The 20,681-nt window shown below is 39.7% G+C and overlaps 1 protein-coding gene across 4 annotated transcripts; it reads right to left on the bottom strand.

The window, feature by feature from the left end:
- Positions 1-3,816: 3,816 nt before the first annotated feature.
- Positions 3,817-5,446, bottom strand: LOC147621807 (BURP domain-containing protein 6-like). Of its 4 annotated transcripts, none has more exons than XM_086822829.1 (3): positions 5,352-5,446; positions 5,162-5,233; positions 3,817-5,072 (listed from the first exon to the last, which is right to left on the bottom strand). In XM_086822829.1, the coding sequence occupies exons 2-3, from the start codon at positions 5,231-5,233 to the stop codon at positions 4,080-4,082; spliced, it is 1,065 nt and encodes a 354-aa protein (XP_086678955.1). In that variant the 5' UTR covers positions 5,352-5,446; the 3' UTR covers positions 3,817-4,079. The 4 variants fall into 4 exon arrangements, with proteins under 4 accessions (XP_086678955.1, XP_086678957.1, XP_086678953.1 ...); XM_086822831.1 differs by having other exon boundaries at positions 5,171-5,233; XM_086822827.1 differs by having other exon boundaries at positions 5,162-5,444.
- Positions 5,447-20,681: the final 15,235 nt, after the last annotated feature.

Genomic DNA, 20,681 nt, shown 5'->3' with positions numbered 1-20,681 from the left:
TGTACCCCCAGCTGGTGGAGGAGCTCTCTCTCCCTTCACACATAAAATTGGCCCAAACCCTTTTAGACAAGCATAGCCATACCCATTGTGCTTTAGCCCATCTAAACAAAATGTCAAACCGTCGCGCAGGCTACTGTTTTTTGAAATTTTACAGGCGCTATCTTCCTGAAGCAATTTGGAGATCTACACTTCCACAAAAGACATTGCTCTAATTCCTCTTGGCCCTAGGAGTTTTCAAGAGTGCTCTACAAGCTGGTGAAGACAGTTTTTGATTTCATCAAGTCTATAGTGAGATCCAAGCTCTCCATCAAATCTGCAGAGGTGACTTTGGTAAAATAGAGATTAAGCATTCAATGTTTGGTCAAATCTTATGTTTCTTGGCTTCATCCTCTACTAGACTAATTGCTATTGATGGCCTTGAAAGGGGTTGAGCTCATTTGAACTCTAAGGCCCCAGACATGGACTCCCCGAATACTCTATTTTTTGCACACAAAATAGAGGATTATTTTGCTAATGAGTGATTGATCAACACTAATCACTGTATTTTGGTACAACTGAGGGTCCAAATTAACCATTGGGTATCTGATATAGATCCCTATAACTTCATATTGCAATTCGGAGATGTTTTGATACTCCGACCATTTAGTACAGATTTGTTACCCTTGGTTTAATGTAATTTATGGTGAATTTATGTTGATAAATCTCTTGTAATCATCACCTAAACATTAGATTGAGTTGTAAAAGGGTAGACACTGCCCTTGAATCTTGAAATTGGATCAAGAGGTAAGACCCCCTTCACATCATCATCATGAGCATGGCATAAGAGATAGCCAAACTTAATGGGGAGCAATTTTACACATGTCAAACAAAATTCATGTATCAGCTCATGAGGAAAAATCTATGGGGGCTAGTTAAGGGAAGAGATGAATGGCCAGAGGTGAGTGAGGAAAATGAGTGGAAGAGCAGGAATGAGAAAGCATTAGGACTTATCGCACTCAATTTAAATGATGAAATCATTCATCACATCACAGGGATACAATGGGCAAAAGATGCATGGGATGAACTCAATATATTATTTGGCACTCAAGCAAAAAAATCAAAGATAAATCTGTTAATGCAATTCTACAAACTGGATATGAAGAAAAGTGAACCTTTAATCACACACTTGAATAAATATAAAAGCATTAAGCAACAACTGGCAGCCATTGGCAAAACGTAGAAGATGATGAGGCACTAGCAGTGCTTCTAAAGAGTGTGGACAAAGCTGAATATGAAAAGATTGTAACAACATTAAAGAATGTACCTGAATTGAAGCTGCACGAGATAGAAGGAGCTCTACTAGAGCAAGAGACCAAGGTCAAAGAGAATAAATGGCTGGACTCAATAGTTGGAGAAGAAAAAGCATTCTTCACCCGAGGAGGATTCTCTTGAGATGAGGACGAGGAAGAGGCAGAGTAGGAGGAAGGACCTTCACTTGCCACAATTGTGGAAAGCCAGGACACATGGCAAGAGGCTGCTATAGCAGCAAACCTAGTGGAGAAGGAACGACATCGGCAAACTTCATGGAGGCTCCTAAGGAAGTGGAGTCAGATCATCTTTTCTAAGAGAGAGAGAGAGAGAGAGAGAGAGAGAGAGAGAGAGAGAGAGAGAGAAACCCCACAATCCATTGTAACCTGCGCCAACAGAGTAAAACCACCTCTGAGCCATCGATGATGTAGGCCATGTGGTAGATATATGTGTGAGCACTTTAGTCAAGGTCACGTGCACTTGTAGTAGCCTTGGACACATAGAAAGAGAGTGTGTCAAGGACTATGAGTTTAGGGACTTGAGGCACTGGTCGCGGACTACCAAGTAAGAGGGAAACTTGGTATAGGGTCCAGATGTGCTAGGATTATTCATTTGAGGGGAGGTGTTGAAATATACAAGTGAATAGGGTGTGTGCGGGAACAAGCCCTTAGCAAGAGGCTATAAAAGAGAATCTGTAAATGTGAGAGAAGCTGTGAAAATGTGAGAAGTATCTACTGGGAGAGAATAAAGAGTAGCACGAGAAGATTTAGGAGGTGTGGAGATATTCTGAAAAGAGGTGGAGAGAATAAAGCAAAAGAGGTGGAGTGAATCAAGGAGAGATAAGTGGGATTAGATGTAAACTCCATAAATTGAGGCATTGGCCTAATGAGAATCAAGCAAAAGAGGTGGAGTGAATAAAGGAGAGATAAGTGGGATTAGATGCTTGGATGTAAACTCCATAAATTGAGGCATTGGTCTAATGAGAATTGGCTGGTTTTTTATTATCCATGCCTACATTAAGCTATCACTTAATTGCTCACTAATCATAAGGTGCTGACCATACGGTGCTCGGGCTCTGGGTCACCGAAGAGCATTTGATCCACCATAGCTCATCACATTGCTGCAAATTTAACACAAGAAGCTCCCTCCAAAATCTGCCTTGACTTAGCTTACTCTCTACCAAGCCTCGTTGTAAAAAGATAAGAAGTTTTTTGATCTCTGAGGAGACTTGTCATGGTTCCCCTTCCACACGAGAAGAACATTCATGGTTTGTTGCTTAAATTTAATGTCACAATCCTTGCAATGCAATCTATTCTATAGTCATGTTGGGCAATCCATCCTTTTCCAAGGATGACTTCTTATGGCTTAGGTTCTACAGCAGAGCAGATGACAAAGAAACTACCTTCCATGGAATAAGAGTTTATGTAGAAATCAATCTTTACAACACCCTCAGATTCATTGTATAGTCTTGAAATAGTTTGCACTAATGCCTTTGTAGACTCAAGGACTTGTTTGCCTAACAAGATCCAAGTCTTATAAGACATTACACGTGTGTAAAGTTACACTATGTGCATGTGTGCACATGTAAACCATAATTAGCAAATTGCATGGATTAATTGAATTAGCAAAGACAACCAAAATAATGAGGAATTGAGTTTAAATTGACTAGTTAATGATCCCTTGAAAAGGGAGAGAGAGAAAAATAGCACTTGCAAGTGTTTAAACCGCATGCACACGTAGTACACATGAATTGGAACACCTAGTAAATGATGGAATTTGTAGAAACTAGCATTGCCATTGAACCCACGAGGTGGGATGATTTTGGCATTAGCTTGGGTGTTGATGTAAAAATCACAAAAATAAATTTAAATGCACCTAAGCTAAGGTTTGTGGAATCACATGACCGCATCCAATGTCCAAACTAAGATGCCATTGATTTTTCAAACACCATACACTTCAACTAAATTGAATGGATGAATGGATTACAGAGAATGACAAGGATGAAGTAGTGAATTCTAGTATTTTTTATGCTCAACAATTTCACACTATCACCCAACTAACTTATGTCCATATGAAACACTATGAGCATGATATGTTTTGCTTATGTTATTTTCGTACTACTAAGTACTATACCAACAAAGAAACTTTTAAGTAATAAGACAATATAAAGGTTACAAATACAAAGCCAAAGTTCAAACAGTGTTCAAAGTAGCAAGGCATGTAGATCTTTATTCCATTCTTTCTTCCTGATAACTTGAGTGACATCCATAGTCCATACAATTGTTTCCCTGAACAAAATTGAGTTTCATAAAGAGGGGAAAATCTGAGTCATGAAGAAACACGCAAAACGCGTATAAGAGAATATATGTAAGGCTTTCATTTAAAGTATTAAAATTCATCTCAATTTTGTAAAAAGCATGTAGATCTTTATTCCATTCTTCCTTCTTGATAACTTAGTGACACCCATAGTGCATACAATTGTTGACCTAAACAAAATTGAGTTTCATAATAAAGAAGAAAACATCTGAGTCATGAAAGAAAAACCTTAGAATAGAAACTAATGGTTTAATACATTTGCTCACGCTAATTTTGGGGAAGGCCCATGATTTCCAAGGCCCATAATCTCCTGTAGAAAAAAAGCTGTTGAAATTGGGTAATTCTGAGAGATCATAGTGTGATTTGAAAGATCCTTGCTAAAAATTTCTAGTGTAAACCTGCAATTTCTATGAGGGAAGGTGAACAGGTAAAGTGGTGCAACGTTCTTTGCAATACTAGTTCAAAAGGATGAGCTGTTACGTTGATGAGACAAGGGATGACTTGGAGGGCTTAGGGATCCACACTATGTTGTCCCCATAGTTCCAATGGCAGATCAGCTCGCCATGGTCGACCTTGAGGTTGGCAAAAAGGTTAGACAGGCCCCCAAGGTGGTGACAAGAGGCCACAGCTGAAATAATATTGAGGTTGGTGGCTCCTAGTCCATGGGTTTGTAGGCTCACTTTGAACACCTTGGTGCCCTTGATGTTGTGACAATAAAAGACTTGGTATGGGAACATAGCATTGTGGCATGCAACCGCCCCCCTCTCCCCTACCCACGTCATCTCATCGAGGCCCACCACTGTCACCGTCTCCTGAGCTGGCAGAAGGCTGCCAGCTAGGACTTCCACGTCCGCTGTTCCAATCAACGACACGGCAAAGTCCAGCATGGTCTCGACAGACGCCACGCAAGCCTTGGTTTCGTTTTGCTTGGCTGGACCTTTGCAGAGCTGGAGTGTCATCAGCATTGACGTGGCCATGGGGGAGGCAGCGTGGAAGCCAAAGAGTTGCAATGCTTGCGGAAGCTCGATGGCGGCAGGGTTGAATAATTGCAGGCGTTCTAGCATGGGAGGTAAGAAAGCCCGCGTGGGAACAGGCTCGTGGGTGTTGGGCAGCCTGATGCTGCTGCCTAGGAAGAGTTGTCTCTCTCCAAAGAACATGTTGTGCTTGGCGTTGGCGGCATCGGCTTTGTTGCTTGCTGCAGCAGGCAGCCGGTACGTGCTCAGCGTATACAGAACAACAGGAGATGCTTCGATTTTCTCGTCGCATACAAGGCCTGCTTCATCGCAAAATGCAGCCACGTCCCCCAGCCCTCTGCCGGAGCTCAGCTGCTCAGCCCATCTTGCAGTTTCTGAAGGGCCGAGCGGTGTAAAACAAGCTGCAACAATGGGTGGTAGGTTAACAGCCGCAAGAGGCAAATCTGAGGTCCCCCAACCACCGTTGATTCCGCTCACAGAAACGGCTGCGATCACCTGTAACAGATGAATAGTATGAGTATATATATCTAGAACGTGCTTCTTTCCCAAATGGTGCTCCTATGTGGTCGTGGTGGAGAACTTACGTTACCTACCAGAACAGCAGCAGCACCCAAGCTGCATCTCTCATGCCTGCTTCTCATGCGAACCATAGCCATCTGCAATCGATTAATCACGCAGTGCAGAGATGCCATTAATGTACACCCGGTGGCCATGACCTATTGCGTGAATGTTGCGAGCTATATTCAAATATAAAGTATCAAGTTCAGTTACTACCACCAGCTTTCAATTCAGTTCAACGAGAACCTTGTGTTCTGCCAAGCGTTGGGAGGCTGAGTTTGCAGTGTGGGCACATGCTGCCATGCACAAAGAGGGTTTTTAATAGTGCCTACTAGTCTCGAATCTCGAGTCTCGACAGCAGCAACGGGTCATTCTGTACGTGCTCTTTTAAGTTTTAGACTAGACTGTGTGTCAGGTGATGCTTTCAAGTTGAAGTTGCTAGTACTAAGTAGTGTGGGTTGAGTTGGTAGCACACCACACTAAGTAGTGTGTGTTGAGTTGGTAGCATCGGGATTTGGACCAGTCTCGGCAAAAAAAAAAAACCGTCCTTTTTAATTTGACTATAATTTTCACGTCTCAAATTGAGAAAAACCAGTTATAATTTTGTCTAGGCTTAATATAAAAATTCAAATTTTTGAAATTTCAATAATAAAATTGATTAACCTTTACATTTTTCCAATAAAAATTGGTTAGCTTGAAGATAATCTTTTTTCCAAAATTTGGTTAGAAAAAAAGTTTGTTTTCGACACTGATTTGGATGTAGGGTGATATTTTTTGGTGTTGAGTCTTGACTTAGGGCCTTCACATATAGCTAGGACACCCATCCATGCTTGCACATAGCATGGGCATACAAGGATAATGGAACCCTCTTGTCAAAAAGTGAGCTTTGTGTTGATTGCTCCTTCCCAGCCTACCCATCCCATGGGCACCCACAACCAGTTCTAGATGCATCAGTTTTCCCTTTGATGCATACTAGATGGCATCCTAGTTAGCAAAAGTGGAGAGATTACACTTTGTTATGTGTATAAAGGCTGGTGCCCAAGGTTTGCTTTTGAATCTTTTGACTGACCATTCAAAACAAAAAGTTGGGTAGGCTTCTTTGTGTTGAAAGGGTCTTAGAATACTTTCTATGAGAGCGAGTGCCCACAAGGGGTGTTAATGATTGTAACTAGCTATTTGAACTCCGTGGAAATTGGTGGAGTTGAGTTTTAGAGTTTAAAATGATGCCGAGCCTTATCTCGCTTGATTTGAGACCTTGAAATATTCATTGCATTTAATGCTTGATGATTGGGGCTTCAAAGCCTCCTTGTGAAAACTCCACCTAGACAAGTGAAAACTTCACAATAATTTCGTTGTCATTTAAGTTGTAGAGTTTTTTCTTACATCTTTCATGCTTTATACATAATCCATTAAGATAATGTGTTGAAACAAGCGTAAGGGGTGGATCAGTTGCTTAATTTTACCAAGAGAAGAGTGTTGGTTAAATTCACACAAGGGCTTTATTCATTTAAAATCATGAAGATGGGTGGATCGATTGCTTAATTTTACTAAGAGAAGAGAGTGTTGGTTGAATTCATTCCAAAGCTTATTAATTCATAAAAAAACATGAGAAGGTGGGTAAGTTTGTTTTTTGATGAGCAGTGTCTTCCTTGAGAATGACAAGATGCAAACAAACTTTGAACGTATTTCAAGCTCTAGTTTACTTTGAGAACCACTAAATTTTTGTGTGTATTTAATGGCCAAAATGCCCATCAAATCAAGCCTTGATGGAGATTTGTTAATTTACAAAATAATGAAGAGCGGGCTTAGTTGATTTATTGAAAAACATTAATAATACTATGGGGGTATGTGTGTTGCATCAAGAAGAGGGCATGCCACCTTAGTAAGATAGAAAGCGGGCTACCTCAGATGCTAGAAAGATAGAAACAGAGCCATTCTCATTAATAAGTGGAGTGGTTATTATAGCCAAAGAGTGGATCATGCAGTAGGCTAAAGTACAAACATGCATGATTGGTAGAGTAGAAACTAGATATAAATGTGGATCCATGAGGATCATTTGTCATACTGCTCATTAAAAGAAACCTCAAAGGTAAGCTGACTAGAGAGAAAACAATGTGATCACTATGTACTACTAAGGCAAGGTAAAGGAATTCAATGAGGATTCAGTTCAAATCCATTTTGTATGGAAGTTCGAGATCATTATACGGGCCATCTACGAAAACCCACCTATGAAATATTGAAAAAATAATATAACCAAAGATGTTGAGATATTGAGCTCATCTAATGAGGCGGTGGACACTGATGACCCGCCTGGGGGATAGGCCCCACACTTACACCACTGGCATGGTTGGTGAGATCATGGGTGATATGCGGCCAATGGGATGACAGGCTGTGTGATAGCCATTCTAGAGACTGGCATAGCTATAGCACCAGCTCATTTAGTTGGGTTCACACTATAGAGAACCCTAGTATGTATTTGGTTGAGTACCTTTTCATATCGTGTGTACTCTTATCTTTGTATAGGGTGTGTTGAGTGTTGTGTGAAGAAGAAGAAGATTTTCAGCCTCACCTTGTGTGTTCTCTTTTAGGGTTTTGTGAGTGTGTGTGTGCTTGCATGAGCTCAAGCTCTCTTCTCCCCTGCATCTTTTCATGGTATCAGAGCCTGGTTCATGCTAAGGGCTGAGCAAGAGCAAGAGAAGCAGAGGAAGTGGTACGAGGGTAAGAGCTTCATCTACTCTTCCCTATTTGTGTTGGTGACTACACCTTTGTCGTCGGGAGCTCTACGGGAGGCACCGGCAAAACGATCTTTGATTGAGGAACTTTCTTCGCGAGAGTAAAGCTATAGGGCAACTATACTGTCCTATTGGACAAAAAAATTTCAGGCCGAAAATGCATTTCGGGCGCGTTAGGACCTTCGTTTTTCGGAAAGCATGTAATTTCGAGCACTACAGGTAAGTCATCGATTCCTTGCAGAACTATGTTTTAAGAACTGTAGGAAGATAGATTGGTTGTGCAGACATTGTGTGTGCTGCAAGGAGATCAACAGTTGCCATTGGGTGTATGTATGCACATTGAGATCACTGGTTGTGACATTTGAGTGTAGTACAGTACCGCTGTAGAAAATACAATAGTTTGTGCAGGACAAACCAAAGTGTTGTTTCTGGTAAATTTGTGTGTCTGGCAAGATGTCAAATGATGGCATAAACCAGATTGTTACTGATTGAGAAGCTTGATAAGAACAACTTCCATGCTTGGAGGTTCAGGTTGACAAATTTCATGATGGGAAAGGGTTACTGGGACTACATAGAAGGTGAGCATGAAGAGGCACCGGAGATACCGAAGATCAATCCGATTGCTGCAGATGTGAAAGAGTTCAAGGATTGGAACCAAGGAGCCAGAAAAGTTATGTGTTGGCTCTCTATCAGTATATAGGACACCATGATTGGGCACATACAGGATGCCAAGTCCCCCAAGGAGGCGTGGGACACCTTGATAAAACTCTATGAAATGAATACCAAGGCATGAAAGATACAGTTGAAGAATGAACTTCATACTGTGGAGAAAAAGAAAATGTCTATGAATGACTATGCATTGAAGATCAAGGGTATTGTGGAATCCCTTGCATCTATTGGCATTTCAATATATGATGATGATAAGGTGGAAGTCTCTCTACGTAGTCTCGGGCCACAATACAAGGCTTAAAGACGTCTATTCAGACTCGGGAAAATATTCCCAATTTCACAGATTTGGTGTCTATGTTGATTATAGAAGAGAAGAGCTTGGGTAAAGACCAACAGTCTTCACAAAACAAAAACAGTTTAGAGCAACAAGCCTTCTACACAAGTTCAGGAAGAGGATGGGAGGCCGTGGAAGCGGCCAAGGAGGTGGCCGAATAGGTAATCAGAATTATGGCCAGTAGTAGCAGCAACAACAATAGTCCCAGAATTCACAACAACAACAACACGCAGGTGGAAGAGGCTAATTCAGAGGCAGGGAGAGTCAAAGAGGTCATGAAAAATGGCAAAGGCAGTATAATGATACACGTGGATGCTTTTATTATGGTAAGCCTGGACATGTGCAGGCAAATTGTTATAAGAAGCAGGCTGACATGCAAAATAGAAAATTGCAGCAAAACAACTATGCATCCTTGAGCAGAAACAATGAGGATAATGAAAGGTTGATTGTTATGCAACATGTCATTAATGCCATGTCTGAAAATGTTAAAGTAGCACGTAAAGATGATGTATGGTAGGTTGATTTAGGTGCTTCAAACCACATGACAAGTCATGGGAGTGGTTCAAGGAGATGAAAAACCTTGAAAGACCAAGTTTTGTGGAAACAGGGGATGACACTGCTCATCCAATTGCCCATGTTGGAGATGTGCCATTGTCTATGCAGCAGGATGATAAATTGAAGTACCTTGCAGATGTACTTCATGTTCCAAACATAACAAAGAATCTGGTTTCAGTTGGCTAGATGATTGAGCAGGGTTTGCAGGTTCAATTTAACCCTGATGGTTGTTATGTTGAAGACTTTAAAGACAAGTGCAGGTTGGTTGCAAAAGACAACAGAGTGGGCATAATGTTTACATTGAATGTAAACATGCCTGAAGTGAGTGCTGTGATGTTTGCAAATGGTTCAGGAATTGTTGCAGACACAGACATTTGGCATAAGAGAATTGGACATGTGAATGTGTAGAGAATGAAGTCTATTTAGAGACTAAAGGAATTGTGACAAGGCTGCCAAAGTTTAAAGTTGAAGGTATGTAGAAAATATGTGAAGCATGCCAATTTGGAAAGCAAACAAAGCATGTATGTCCACGTGACAGAAATGTGAGCAAAAATGCACTAGATGTTGTGCATTCAGATGTATGGGGTCCTACGAAGACCATGTCTATGGGAGGCCGGAGGTATTATGTGACATTTATTGATGACCACACAAGGAAAGTGTGGGTATACTTTATGAAGGAGAAGGGTGAGGTGTTCACTCATTTTCAAAATTTCAGAGTTATGGTTGAAAAAAGCTGACAACATTAGCAGTATACAATTGGCTAGGAACCCAGTTTTTCATGCTCGCATGAAGCATATAGAGGTCCACTACCATTTTGTCAAAGAGAAGGTTTTGGCAGGAGACGTTGACCTTGTTTATGTCAGCACACAGGATTAGGTCGCTGACATCTTCACCAAAGCATTGGGTACAGAGAAGCTCCATAGATTTAGGGCTTCGCTTGGTGTACATGAGATGGAGTTGAACTCGAGGGGTAGTGTTGAGATATCGAGCTCATCTAGTGAGGTGGTGGACACTGAGATGACCCACCTGGGGGATAGGCCCCACACTTACACCACTGGCATGGTTGGTGAGATCATGGGTGATATGTGGCCAGTGGGATGATAGGATGTGTGACAGCCATTCCAGAGATGGCATAGTTATAGCGCCAGCTCATTTAGTTGGGTTCACACTATAGAGAACCCTAGTATATATTTGGTTGAGTACCTTTTCATATTGTGTGTACTCTTATCTTTGTATAGTGTGTGTTGAGTGTTGTGTGAAGAAGAAGAAGATTTTCAGCCTCTCACCTTGTGTATTCTCTTTTAGGGTTTTGTGAGTGTGTCTGTGGTTACAAGAGCTCAAGCTCTCTTCTCCCCTGCATCTTTTCAAAAGATACCCAAGTGACCTATGGTTATTACTACCACATTTGCATTTCGAGGATTAAATGGAAATATCTAAGTGACATTGAGAAATATTCTTTCTACTAGTATAATCCCAGGGGATACACTCTCACAATAAAGGGGGATGTCACCTGCGTGTATGAACTAAGGAATAGATGCTAAGCACTAGAAAATCAACACTATAAATCACTCCCCCCCCCCTCTCGTCCCCCTCCCCCCCTAACTTAAATTTAAGATTTAGTATTCACCTAAATACAGGGCCTTACCCCTACCTTATAAGCTTATGCCTCATTTCAATAAACCCCTCTTGTACACTCAAGTGATATCATAAGTTTTCTAAGAGTGAATCCCCCGGGATTATAATCTACTTGTGAGCTTATAATCTAAGAATTGAGATCCCTCTAAACATCTCATTCAAAATTGTAGCAAGAGAACACAAGGACCTTTTTTTACTATCAACGATGTCCTTTTTTTAAAAGGATGGAGGAATTAATAATCTTAGGAAGAAAAATAAAGTATGATAAATGGATATATGGTTTACTTTATCTGCAAGAAACTTGTTATGAGCATAAAAAAACAAAGTATGATAAATGGAACAAAGTACGATACATGTATGGATATATGGTTTACTTTATCTATAAGAAATTTGTCATGGGCCTATAATCTCCATGATTTACACATCAATTTTGGTAAAGTTTCTTGCAATGAGGAAATGGTGAATCATTCAAGCACTACAAAAAAAAGTTTTTTTCTTACACTAATGTTGAAAAACAAAAATGTGAACACCTTAAAAAATGATCAAGCTCTTTCTTATGCATTTTTCTACCACTACCCTTGAATTATCATAAAAGAATACAAAAGACTATAACAAAGCTTTTGAAAAGATACAAGAGAGCTTTGTAAAAACAACAAGTTTAGGAAAGAGGAAGAGGATAAAGGAACCATGCAATATCTCTAATATTGAGACATGGCAGATGCTTAGGAGATGCTTCAAAAAGAAATCTTATAGCTATAAGTTAACATGTGCTCATGATTGATAGGGAAGTGATGATTGAATTTAAATTTAATTCCAAGATCCTTTTCTTAAATTATGAACTCAGGGAATCATTTCAAGGATCTTTTAAGAAAATTTATGATTTCTCACTTTGTGTGTGTGTTCAAAAGATTTCATTATTTCTTTATAATTTACTATTACACCCTATGTATGAACCATATAGTTAGAACGTGATTGGAGAAGATTTACCATTTTTCACAATACATATCTCTAGAGATTACATATAATTGTTACCATGCATACTTCCCAACCATCAATTTCATGCTTGTTTAATTTACAACATTTTTAGAATTTAATTTCAAGCTTGAGAGAGAGAGAGAGAGAGAGAGAGAGAGAGAGAGAGGAAAAAAGAGAGAGAACGAGAGAGGGGGATAAAAGAGAGAGAGAGAGAGGGGGGGAGGGAGGGAGGGAGGGAGGGAAGACTAATTGAGAGAGACATAGAGAGAGGGGGGGCAGAGAGAGAGAGAGAGAGAGAGAGAGAGAGAGAGAGAGAGAGAGAGAGAGAGAGGGATGCATAGAGAGAGAGAGAGAGAGAGAGAGAGAGAGAGAGAGAGAGAGAGAGATATGAGAGAGAGTGGAGGAGAGGAGAGAGATATGAGAGAGAGGGGAGGAGGAGAGGAGAGAGATATTACAGAGAGAGTGGAGGAGAGATACTAAAGGGAACCAACCCTTTTTTCTTGGGTTTCTAAACTCGGGATCCATTGGTTCTTATTCTTGAGGGCCTTATTCTCTAAGGGTCTCGAGTTACAAACTTCTACATTACCTTTTAAAAGACTCGGTAGAGAGGGGGAGGGGGTCTTGAGTTACAAACTTCTACATTACCTTTTAAAAGACTTGGTAGAGAGGGGGAGGGGGTCCCTTTGGAACTCATCAATGCTTTTTGTATCTGTTCTACAAGGTATAGAGATGGAGTCAAATTAAGAAAGGAAGCTTACTAATAATTTTATAATTATGAGACTGGACCACTCAATTTGGTCATGGACCAACTCTCACATAGAATGAAGCACACTCAAATATGTGAGCTAAGAAAGACTAAATGCCAAGCAAGAAAGAATAAGACACTTACATTAAGCTAAACGAGAAGTGTAATCATATGAGAACATGCATAACTTGAGTATAACATGGGTAAAAACATATTGACAAAAAGAAATCTTGGAATCCCATGATTCACTCCGCCTCTCCTTCATTATCTCCATCTACCTCTATAACATTAGTGGAGTGTGACTTTATTCTAGGTGTCACCTACATTTTCAACTCAATACCTTTAACTATTTTAAAAGATTTCTTCCTAAGGATCACCTAGATAAAGATTCACATAGATTGATACAAGATTCACCCTAAGTATTGGATGCTATATCACCCAAACTTTTGAAATGAAGAGCCTTGCTTTTGGAATGAGAGTGATTTGAGGTAGAGACCTTGGATTTTGTGGAGATTCAAAATGACATGTTTAGATTTGACATGGGAAGGGTTGTTAATGTAGGTGATGTAAAGTAAGATGGTGAGGTTTTTAGTGACGTCCAAGCATTTGAGAAGTAGAGAATTAAATGCTTTGGAAGATTGCAAGTGAAAGTTAATGATGAGACTTTTTCATTTTTTAAGAAAAGTGACAATCAAAGTTGGTACTTTGGTTGGTTCTTGTTTTTAGTGTGTATATTTTGTTTAGTTTCACCTACTACCATATTATTGAGAAACTTTGATGTTGCCGTGCATAGTGTGTATAGTGTCACTACTACCATACTACCATTTTATTCAGAAACTTTAATTTTGCTGTGCACTTGGGCTAATAAATGGTACATCAAGTGTCCTTGATGCACTCTTGTCAAAGGATCTTTGTATATTGGAGTGCAGTAGCATCCGTTGTGTTGTGCACGTGGGCCAACAAATGGTACATTAAGTGTCCTTGACTCACTCTTGTCCAAGGATCTTTGTGTAGTGGAGTGGAGTAGCATCCATTTACAAAAAACTACACTCCCACAAGCTAGTTATAGTGTCTATTGTTTAAATAAAAAATCTAATTAATAGTACCTTGATCTCATGGAATAGGTTAACAAAGTCATAGATATCAATGAGTGTTGGTTTACCTAAGACTTACTTCCCAACCTTCCAAGAATATGGTAATATTGGACCCATCTATGTGGATGAAAGCATGTTATAGCCATAGTCTAGGTGGTGTGTAAGATGTTGCCCAATTGGATAATACTCATAATGTTAAGTGAAAAAGAAAATGGTTCTAGTTTGAATGCACCAAATGTTCCCATCCACCTCCTGAATTTCCCATGCTTCCTTAAAGAGAGAGGAAAGGTTAACTTTTGCTTATTTTGGAGCATTTTTTAGGCTTTTTTCCTATAGATATTGCTTAAATAAAAATTCAAGCCTTTATTTTATACCTTGGGGACCTACATGGAAATGTTGAACTAATTTACTCATTTTCTCTCAAAACACTAAGCCTCTAAGCTTGGTATTTTGAGAGAAATGTTGAATTGATTTACTCAGTTTCTCTCAAAATACTAAGCTTAAATTACTAAGCTTTAAACCAAAGGGCTTACATATGTAAACCGTAGTTTATATCTGCTTTTTAAATCAAAGTTAAAGGTTTTCCAAGCCCTTAATTTACAAGAAAGATTTCAAGATTTAAAGCATCAAAACTCTCTTACTTTGTGCATGAATAGGAGTTTGACTGACAACAATCTCTTATCATCCTAATTACCCAAAGACAAGATTATAATCCAAGTAAGGGTCCATTTTATTTTGAACTCTTTCTCTTTTTCTTATATGAAAATAATTATCTTGAGACTTTAATTAAATCCCCATTTAATAAACCAATTAATCTAATTCTATAAACCAAGTCAATTATAGATATGGAAGATGCATTTATGAGACCATTTAGGTCATAGACCCATTGATATGGGATAAGAGACTACTGGTTCTTTCCATGTGGCCTTTTAGGCTACTACCGTGGGTGCAGGGGGGTGCCCCAACTAAAACCACAAATGGTTCACGTGGATCCTATCAATCTTCAAGCTTTATTTCAGTAGCACAGTAGCACAACAGGTTCATGATTTGTAAGCGAGGGTTTGCAAGAAAGGTGCATCTAGATTAACCTTGATTTAGCCTAATTTGCCTTGTATTCCCTAGATTAAGAGGATTAGCCTAGGTTTAGAGAGAGTAAGAGAGAGTAAGAGATATGTGTATTCATGATTTCATCAAAAGGTACAATACTCCTAGAGCACATGCCTTTTATAGTCCCAAGGCCCATGTGCCCTAATCCCACATGTAAATGACCCTAAGCCCATGTGCCTAGGCAAATCCCATGTGTATGCACATCCTAAGAACACTTTGTTACAAACCATCCCCTCCTAACATGATTTCGACCTTGAAATCGAAGGGTGGTCGTGCCCAAAGAAAAGACATATACAAGTGGCTCTGTACAAAAGCCAAAAATCACATCCATGGCAGAATGTCGATGTAGAGGAAGACCCATATATCCATGGCAGAATGTCGATGTAGAGGAAGAGCCATACATGCATCATATGACCCCTAGGGTCAAATGGAAAGGATAAAGGGCTCCCGTCGATGATGATGGTATCTATGCAACTGCCTGAATCAAAAGGAAATCTGAGGCATGAAAAATATAAGGCAATGGTCCCACGATAATTTGGTGCAAGTGGAGAGGATAAGGAACCACTGTCCAGATGACGAAGCTAGTTGAGTATCCTCCAGGATCAAAAGGACATGTATGGTATACGTCCTGAACTGTCGAAGCTGAGATGGTAGTAGCTCTTGGATCAAAAGGAAAGCTCGACTCCAAAGAAATAGTAGCTCTAGGGTCAAAAGGAAAACTTGTAAGAACATCCTCAAGACTGTAGACTTGCAAATCTGGCACGAAAGGTATCCACCGAAAAAGCTTGAAACTTCTCGCCAGAATGTCAAATGGTCCTGGCATAAAAGAGCCATCATGTAGTCCAAGACTGAGATATGTCATAAATGTATCTGAATGTCGAGCCACACATCCAAAAACTATGCTCCTCAAGTGGCAAAGAATGCACCCAAAGGAAAATTTTCTGGCTCCAAAGAGCATAGGCTTATGTCGACATCCGTAAGAGCCAAAAGAACATATCTCAAGGTTGACATCATGCATGGGTAAGAGTGAATCAATGTTTTCATCCCAAGTAGCATCACTCAAAATGTCAAGGTCATAATCCACCACGTCAATAGGTATATGGGCATGAGCCAAACCATGCACTACCTCCTTATGTGCAAAATCCTCTATGTGTCTATGGTGATCTAAGATATCAATATACTCATCAGTAGTATCATCATATTCATCACTGAAAAATGAAGAGGTATCCTCGCATGAAAGATACATGGTATCATCCCCCCTAAATCATCATCTATGACATCTCCAAGGCCTCCAAGGTCATTCTCATAAACATCATCTATCTCCATCAATGATGCCCCTCTGTGACCTATATCCCATGATAAATCTATATATCTCCAACAATATAGGATCTAAGGAGATATCTAGGTCAAATACAAAGCTCTCTAGATCCATATGCATAATCCTCTCTCTCCTACGAAGTCTCACCTCAACAAAATCATCACTATGCTCATGTGCAATGCCTGACTGCCCAAGTATATGCAGTAAACCCAAGTAAATGATGCAAGGTATGCTATGAGAGCTATGAGAACTAGGAGTAGAGATAGAATCATAGATATCACCCTGAATAGAGGATCTAAAAGAGTAACCTGATTCATCTAGCACTAGAAACTCAAGTCTATGCTCCCCATGCACTATCATATGTTCATCAACATGTGAAGTATCATCATCCCGAATCTCACACATTACAATGTATGCATCACTAGTCAAGAGGTGATCCCTATGATAGTCTAATGTATCACTATCTACTAATGCATCACTATGATCCATTGGAAGGTAGGTAGACATAAACATATCATCAATCACAATGCTCGAAATGCTCGCTGCTGCCATCCCCCCCATCAAGATAATGCTCACATGATCTAACTCACTATCAGTATTACATACACCGTCATCATGTGCATATGTGTCAATGGAAATAAGTGCATGTGTATCACTATCATCGTGTGTATGTGTGTGTGATACATCAATATCATCAAGTGTATGTGTGTATACATCAATATCATCATGTGTATGTGTGCACGATACAACAACATAGGTATGTGGGTATGATACATCATCATCATCTAAGCCGATGTTGATGCAGTATACATCCTCAGGATCACGACTACTCAAGAATGTAGGACACTCAAATAAGTGACCATAGGAGTCATCCCAACTAAGAAAAATTGATCCATCTACCTCCAAGAAATATCTCAATGACCAATAGTCAAAGGATCGCCGAATGTACCAATCTCTTTCATCCCATAGATGACAAACATGTATAGACGATAAACTCTGCAACTCCATCCTCCATCTATGGCCTGAATGAACTATCTCCTCATCACTTGAAATAGATGATGAAGGATCCAATGGTCGAAGTTTGGATGTCCCAAATGTATGCACAAAGTGAAAAAAAGTAATGTATAATCTGATCATGTCGAGAAACCCATGGTAGTGCATACGAAGAATCTCCACTAAGAATCTAGCATCACACATGAGTCCCCAATCATCAAGAGAGTCACAAGATGATGTCATCGTCAAAGAAAACAAGGACCATGGTGAGTAGTAGAGGGGTAATAGTAATAAAACATAGCTACATGTGAACACTACCCAATGCTCAAAGCATGTGAACAAGGGCTACAATGCACAATGAACTCACAGTGTGTGTGAATGCATCCAAACTAAGTGCCAATGTGCATGAAAAGAACAATATACACCCAAATGTGTGAATAAAGTCCACAATGTGCTAATGTGCATAAACAACCCCCAAGGTCCTCAAATCAACACTAAATCACCCAATGCGTGAAGAACACGTGGACACCGTCCCTCCACAAATGTACTCATGTGGGAACAAGTCTCACAATGTTTCAAAGCATGTGAACAAACCGAAAAATGTGTGAAAACGCTCCACAAATGCTAAATGTATGAATCACACCTCACGCGTCCCAAGTATATGAGGCAAGCCACCATGTGCTGAAAATAGCCCCCACATTACGCAAGATATGTGAATAAGCCAAAAAAAACTTCAAAAGCATGTAAATGTTCTCTAAGGTCCAAATATGCATGAATGGCTAAGGCTGGACAAAATGTGGATGGGCATAGTGGGAATGGTATGAAAGGTGGGAAGGTGTGAAAAGGTGAAGAAAAAAAAACCGAAACGCTAAAGACAATCCTTTTCCTCACACACACATATTTTTTTCCTCCCAGTCTGACTGTTGGCGGCCAAGATCTTCATTTTTGTGCTGAGAGCTCACCTAGCTCAACGATGATGCTTCCCTCTTTATATATATATATATATATTTCTTTTTTAAAAACCCCAGACAACAAGTATCTTGAGCTTGAACTGCGCAGAGCGTCAATGAGGCGATGAAGTGTTTATTTTTTTTTCTTTTGAAATGATGCGCTGTAGAATACTAAGCCTCGTAGGTGAAGAGCTCGCTGCGTGCTTGCTGCTGGGCCAGGCTACCAATCGCACGGCTGAATGGTGTTGTTATTTTTTTTCTTTTGTTTCTTTCTTTTATTGTTAGCTGCTCGCTCTGTAAAATGCCAAATACTACAGTACTAGCCTTGCCTGTTGACTGCGCTAAGCCTTCAGAATGACTACTTCACTGTCATCGACTTCTATTTGTAGGCTCGGTCACGTTCAGGTTCCTCAAGGACCTTGATGACCAAAGCAGCGGAGCATGAACGCCTGAGTGATGTGCTACGCTTGGAGAAGAGGTGAACCACAAGTAGCTGGATTGCTTGAACACTTGCTCCTGTGTGATGATTGAACGCCTGCTGCAGAGAGAAAGTCGCTTAACTTTGCTGTGACTTTATGCTTCATTGGTTCTCAATGGGCTTTTTCCTTTCTTCTTCCACCTTTGCAAAGACTCTACTTGCTTGCTTTCTGTGGATGTGCGCCTTCTCAAACTGCTGCTTTAAAGTCTTTGGCCAGTTCAGGTCATCTTGTGCCGCACCCTCAGTCAAGTATATGGTTGTTTTTAGCTGTCAGCCTCATCTTCTTGCCCGCACCATGAGCAGTGCAACCCGTTTAGATCCACAATAGCAGATGCTGTAGTCGTCGGCTACAGTAACATCATCATCTCTCGATGCATTGCAATCTGCTCCATAGTCTAGAAAATACAGTGACTGTTAGGGTTACCTACGTGAATTCCTTATTGAACTGTTAGACTATGTATAGGCCGTATGCATAGGGATTATGCATAGGTCGTATGTATAGCTTTTGACGATGTAAAGATGTAAGAACCTCCTCTTCACTCTCTTGTAATCATCCCCTCCCCTTCATAATAGAAAAAGATCTTGTTTGACCTTGTTTTGGTCTAGAGAGAGGTAATACAGTTTTGAGATATTTTTGCATACAAAGTTATCCTTTTATTTTAAGATAAATTCTCCTAAAATAGAAGTTTAAAAAGAGTTTTTCAATTTGCATTAGAAATTCATTGAAATGATGTGCACTGGACACCTTAGCCTAGGATTACCTATTTTCAAAAAATTATGGATTAAGGTCCAAAGAGTGTTCTAATGGGCCTATAGGATTAATCCAAGTGTTTGAATAAGAAAAATGCAAGTATAAAAGAAAATCCACCAAAAATGAATAAAGTTTCACATAAGATGAAGAGTTGACTAGTAATGGTACTTAAGTAGTATAAAAATGTGAATTTTGACACCTTAGGAGAGAGAGAACCCCTCAACAAGGAGGCACCTAGAAATCACATCAACAAGGTCATTTTTTATTCAAAAAAAAACATAAAGTGGATAGATATTTTATCTCTCATCTCTTCTCTTTCAAACTAGATCAAAAAGTGGGCGTAATTACTCTAAAAATTGGATCAAACTAAAGCTGGAAGCCTCTAGATCCTAGTTGGACTCGGTTGATGGCCTCCCTCACCTAAAAATAGAGCCCCATTCCTTTTTATTTTCATCTTAGTGTATTTACATGCTAGTGTAATTTCTCATTTTAGTGTATTTCCTTTATCCCTCTACCTTGCCTCTCCATTGTGAAGCATTGGTGCTTCACTAAATCTCTTCTTCTCTTGTTAGCCAAGCCTCTTCTTTGAGGGCTACACATCTCCTTAAAGAATCAAGCCAAAAACCAAGGGGGGTAAGCCTAAACAATGATGTTTACTCTCTTCTTTGGATGGTACTCTTCTTCCCAACCTCTCTACATGCTTGGGAAGCATTCTTATCACAGAAGTGAGCTTTTTCAGAATATTTTATCATGGGAGTGAATCCAAATAATTATGTGTGATGCATGATTCATGTGTGAAGCATGGTTATGAATTATTTTTGTGTGAGTGATTCCAAAGTAATTGTGATCTAACATTGTGGGCTATGTTGAGTATAGATCATGAGTTCGAGACAAACAAGGTAGACATTGGATGAGATTATCTAGCCAAGCACATGTGTGCTAAATATTTAATTTTATATGGTTTATCCCATTGTAGATATGTTGGGCAAGGATTATTTTTTATGAGAGGCTTCAAAAGCATTGGACTAAGATTCAATTTTTTAAAATTTAGAACAATTTTGAAAAAGCTATGCTATTTATGGCTCCAAGGGCTAAATTTATTAATATGATTTAAATATCGCGTGTGTGGGAGTGGATCCACACACGTCGGGGGGGGGAGATTGCACCCAGTCTTGTGTTCTTTGATTCTTATGCTCTTTGATTTATGCTA

The sequence above is a fragment of the Cibotium barometz genome, chromosome 29 (assembly GCF_041138505.1).
Source record: "Cibotium barometz isolate CiBa-2024 chromosome 29, ASM4113850v1, whole genome shotgun sequence".
Lineage (NCBI taxonomy): Eukaryota > Viridiplantae > Streptophyta > Polypodiopsida > Cyatheales > Cibotiaceae > Cibotium > Cibotium barometz.
This window is presented reverse-complemented; position numbering and strand designations above follow the sequence as displayed.

Coding starts and splice junctions, on each gene's coding strand:
- LOC147621807 (XM_086822827.1), bottom strand. CDS start 5,290: ATGGCCACCGGGTGTACATTAATGGCATCTCTGCACTGCGTGATTAAT. Junction 5,073..5,161: donor CTGCTGTTCTGGTAGGTAAC/GTAAGTTCTCCA, acceptor CATCTGTTACAG/GTGATCGCAGCCGTTTCTGT.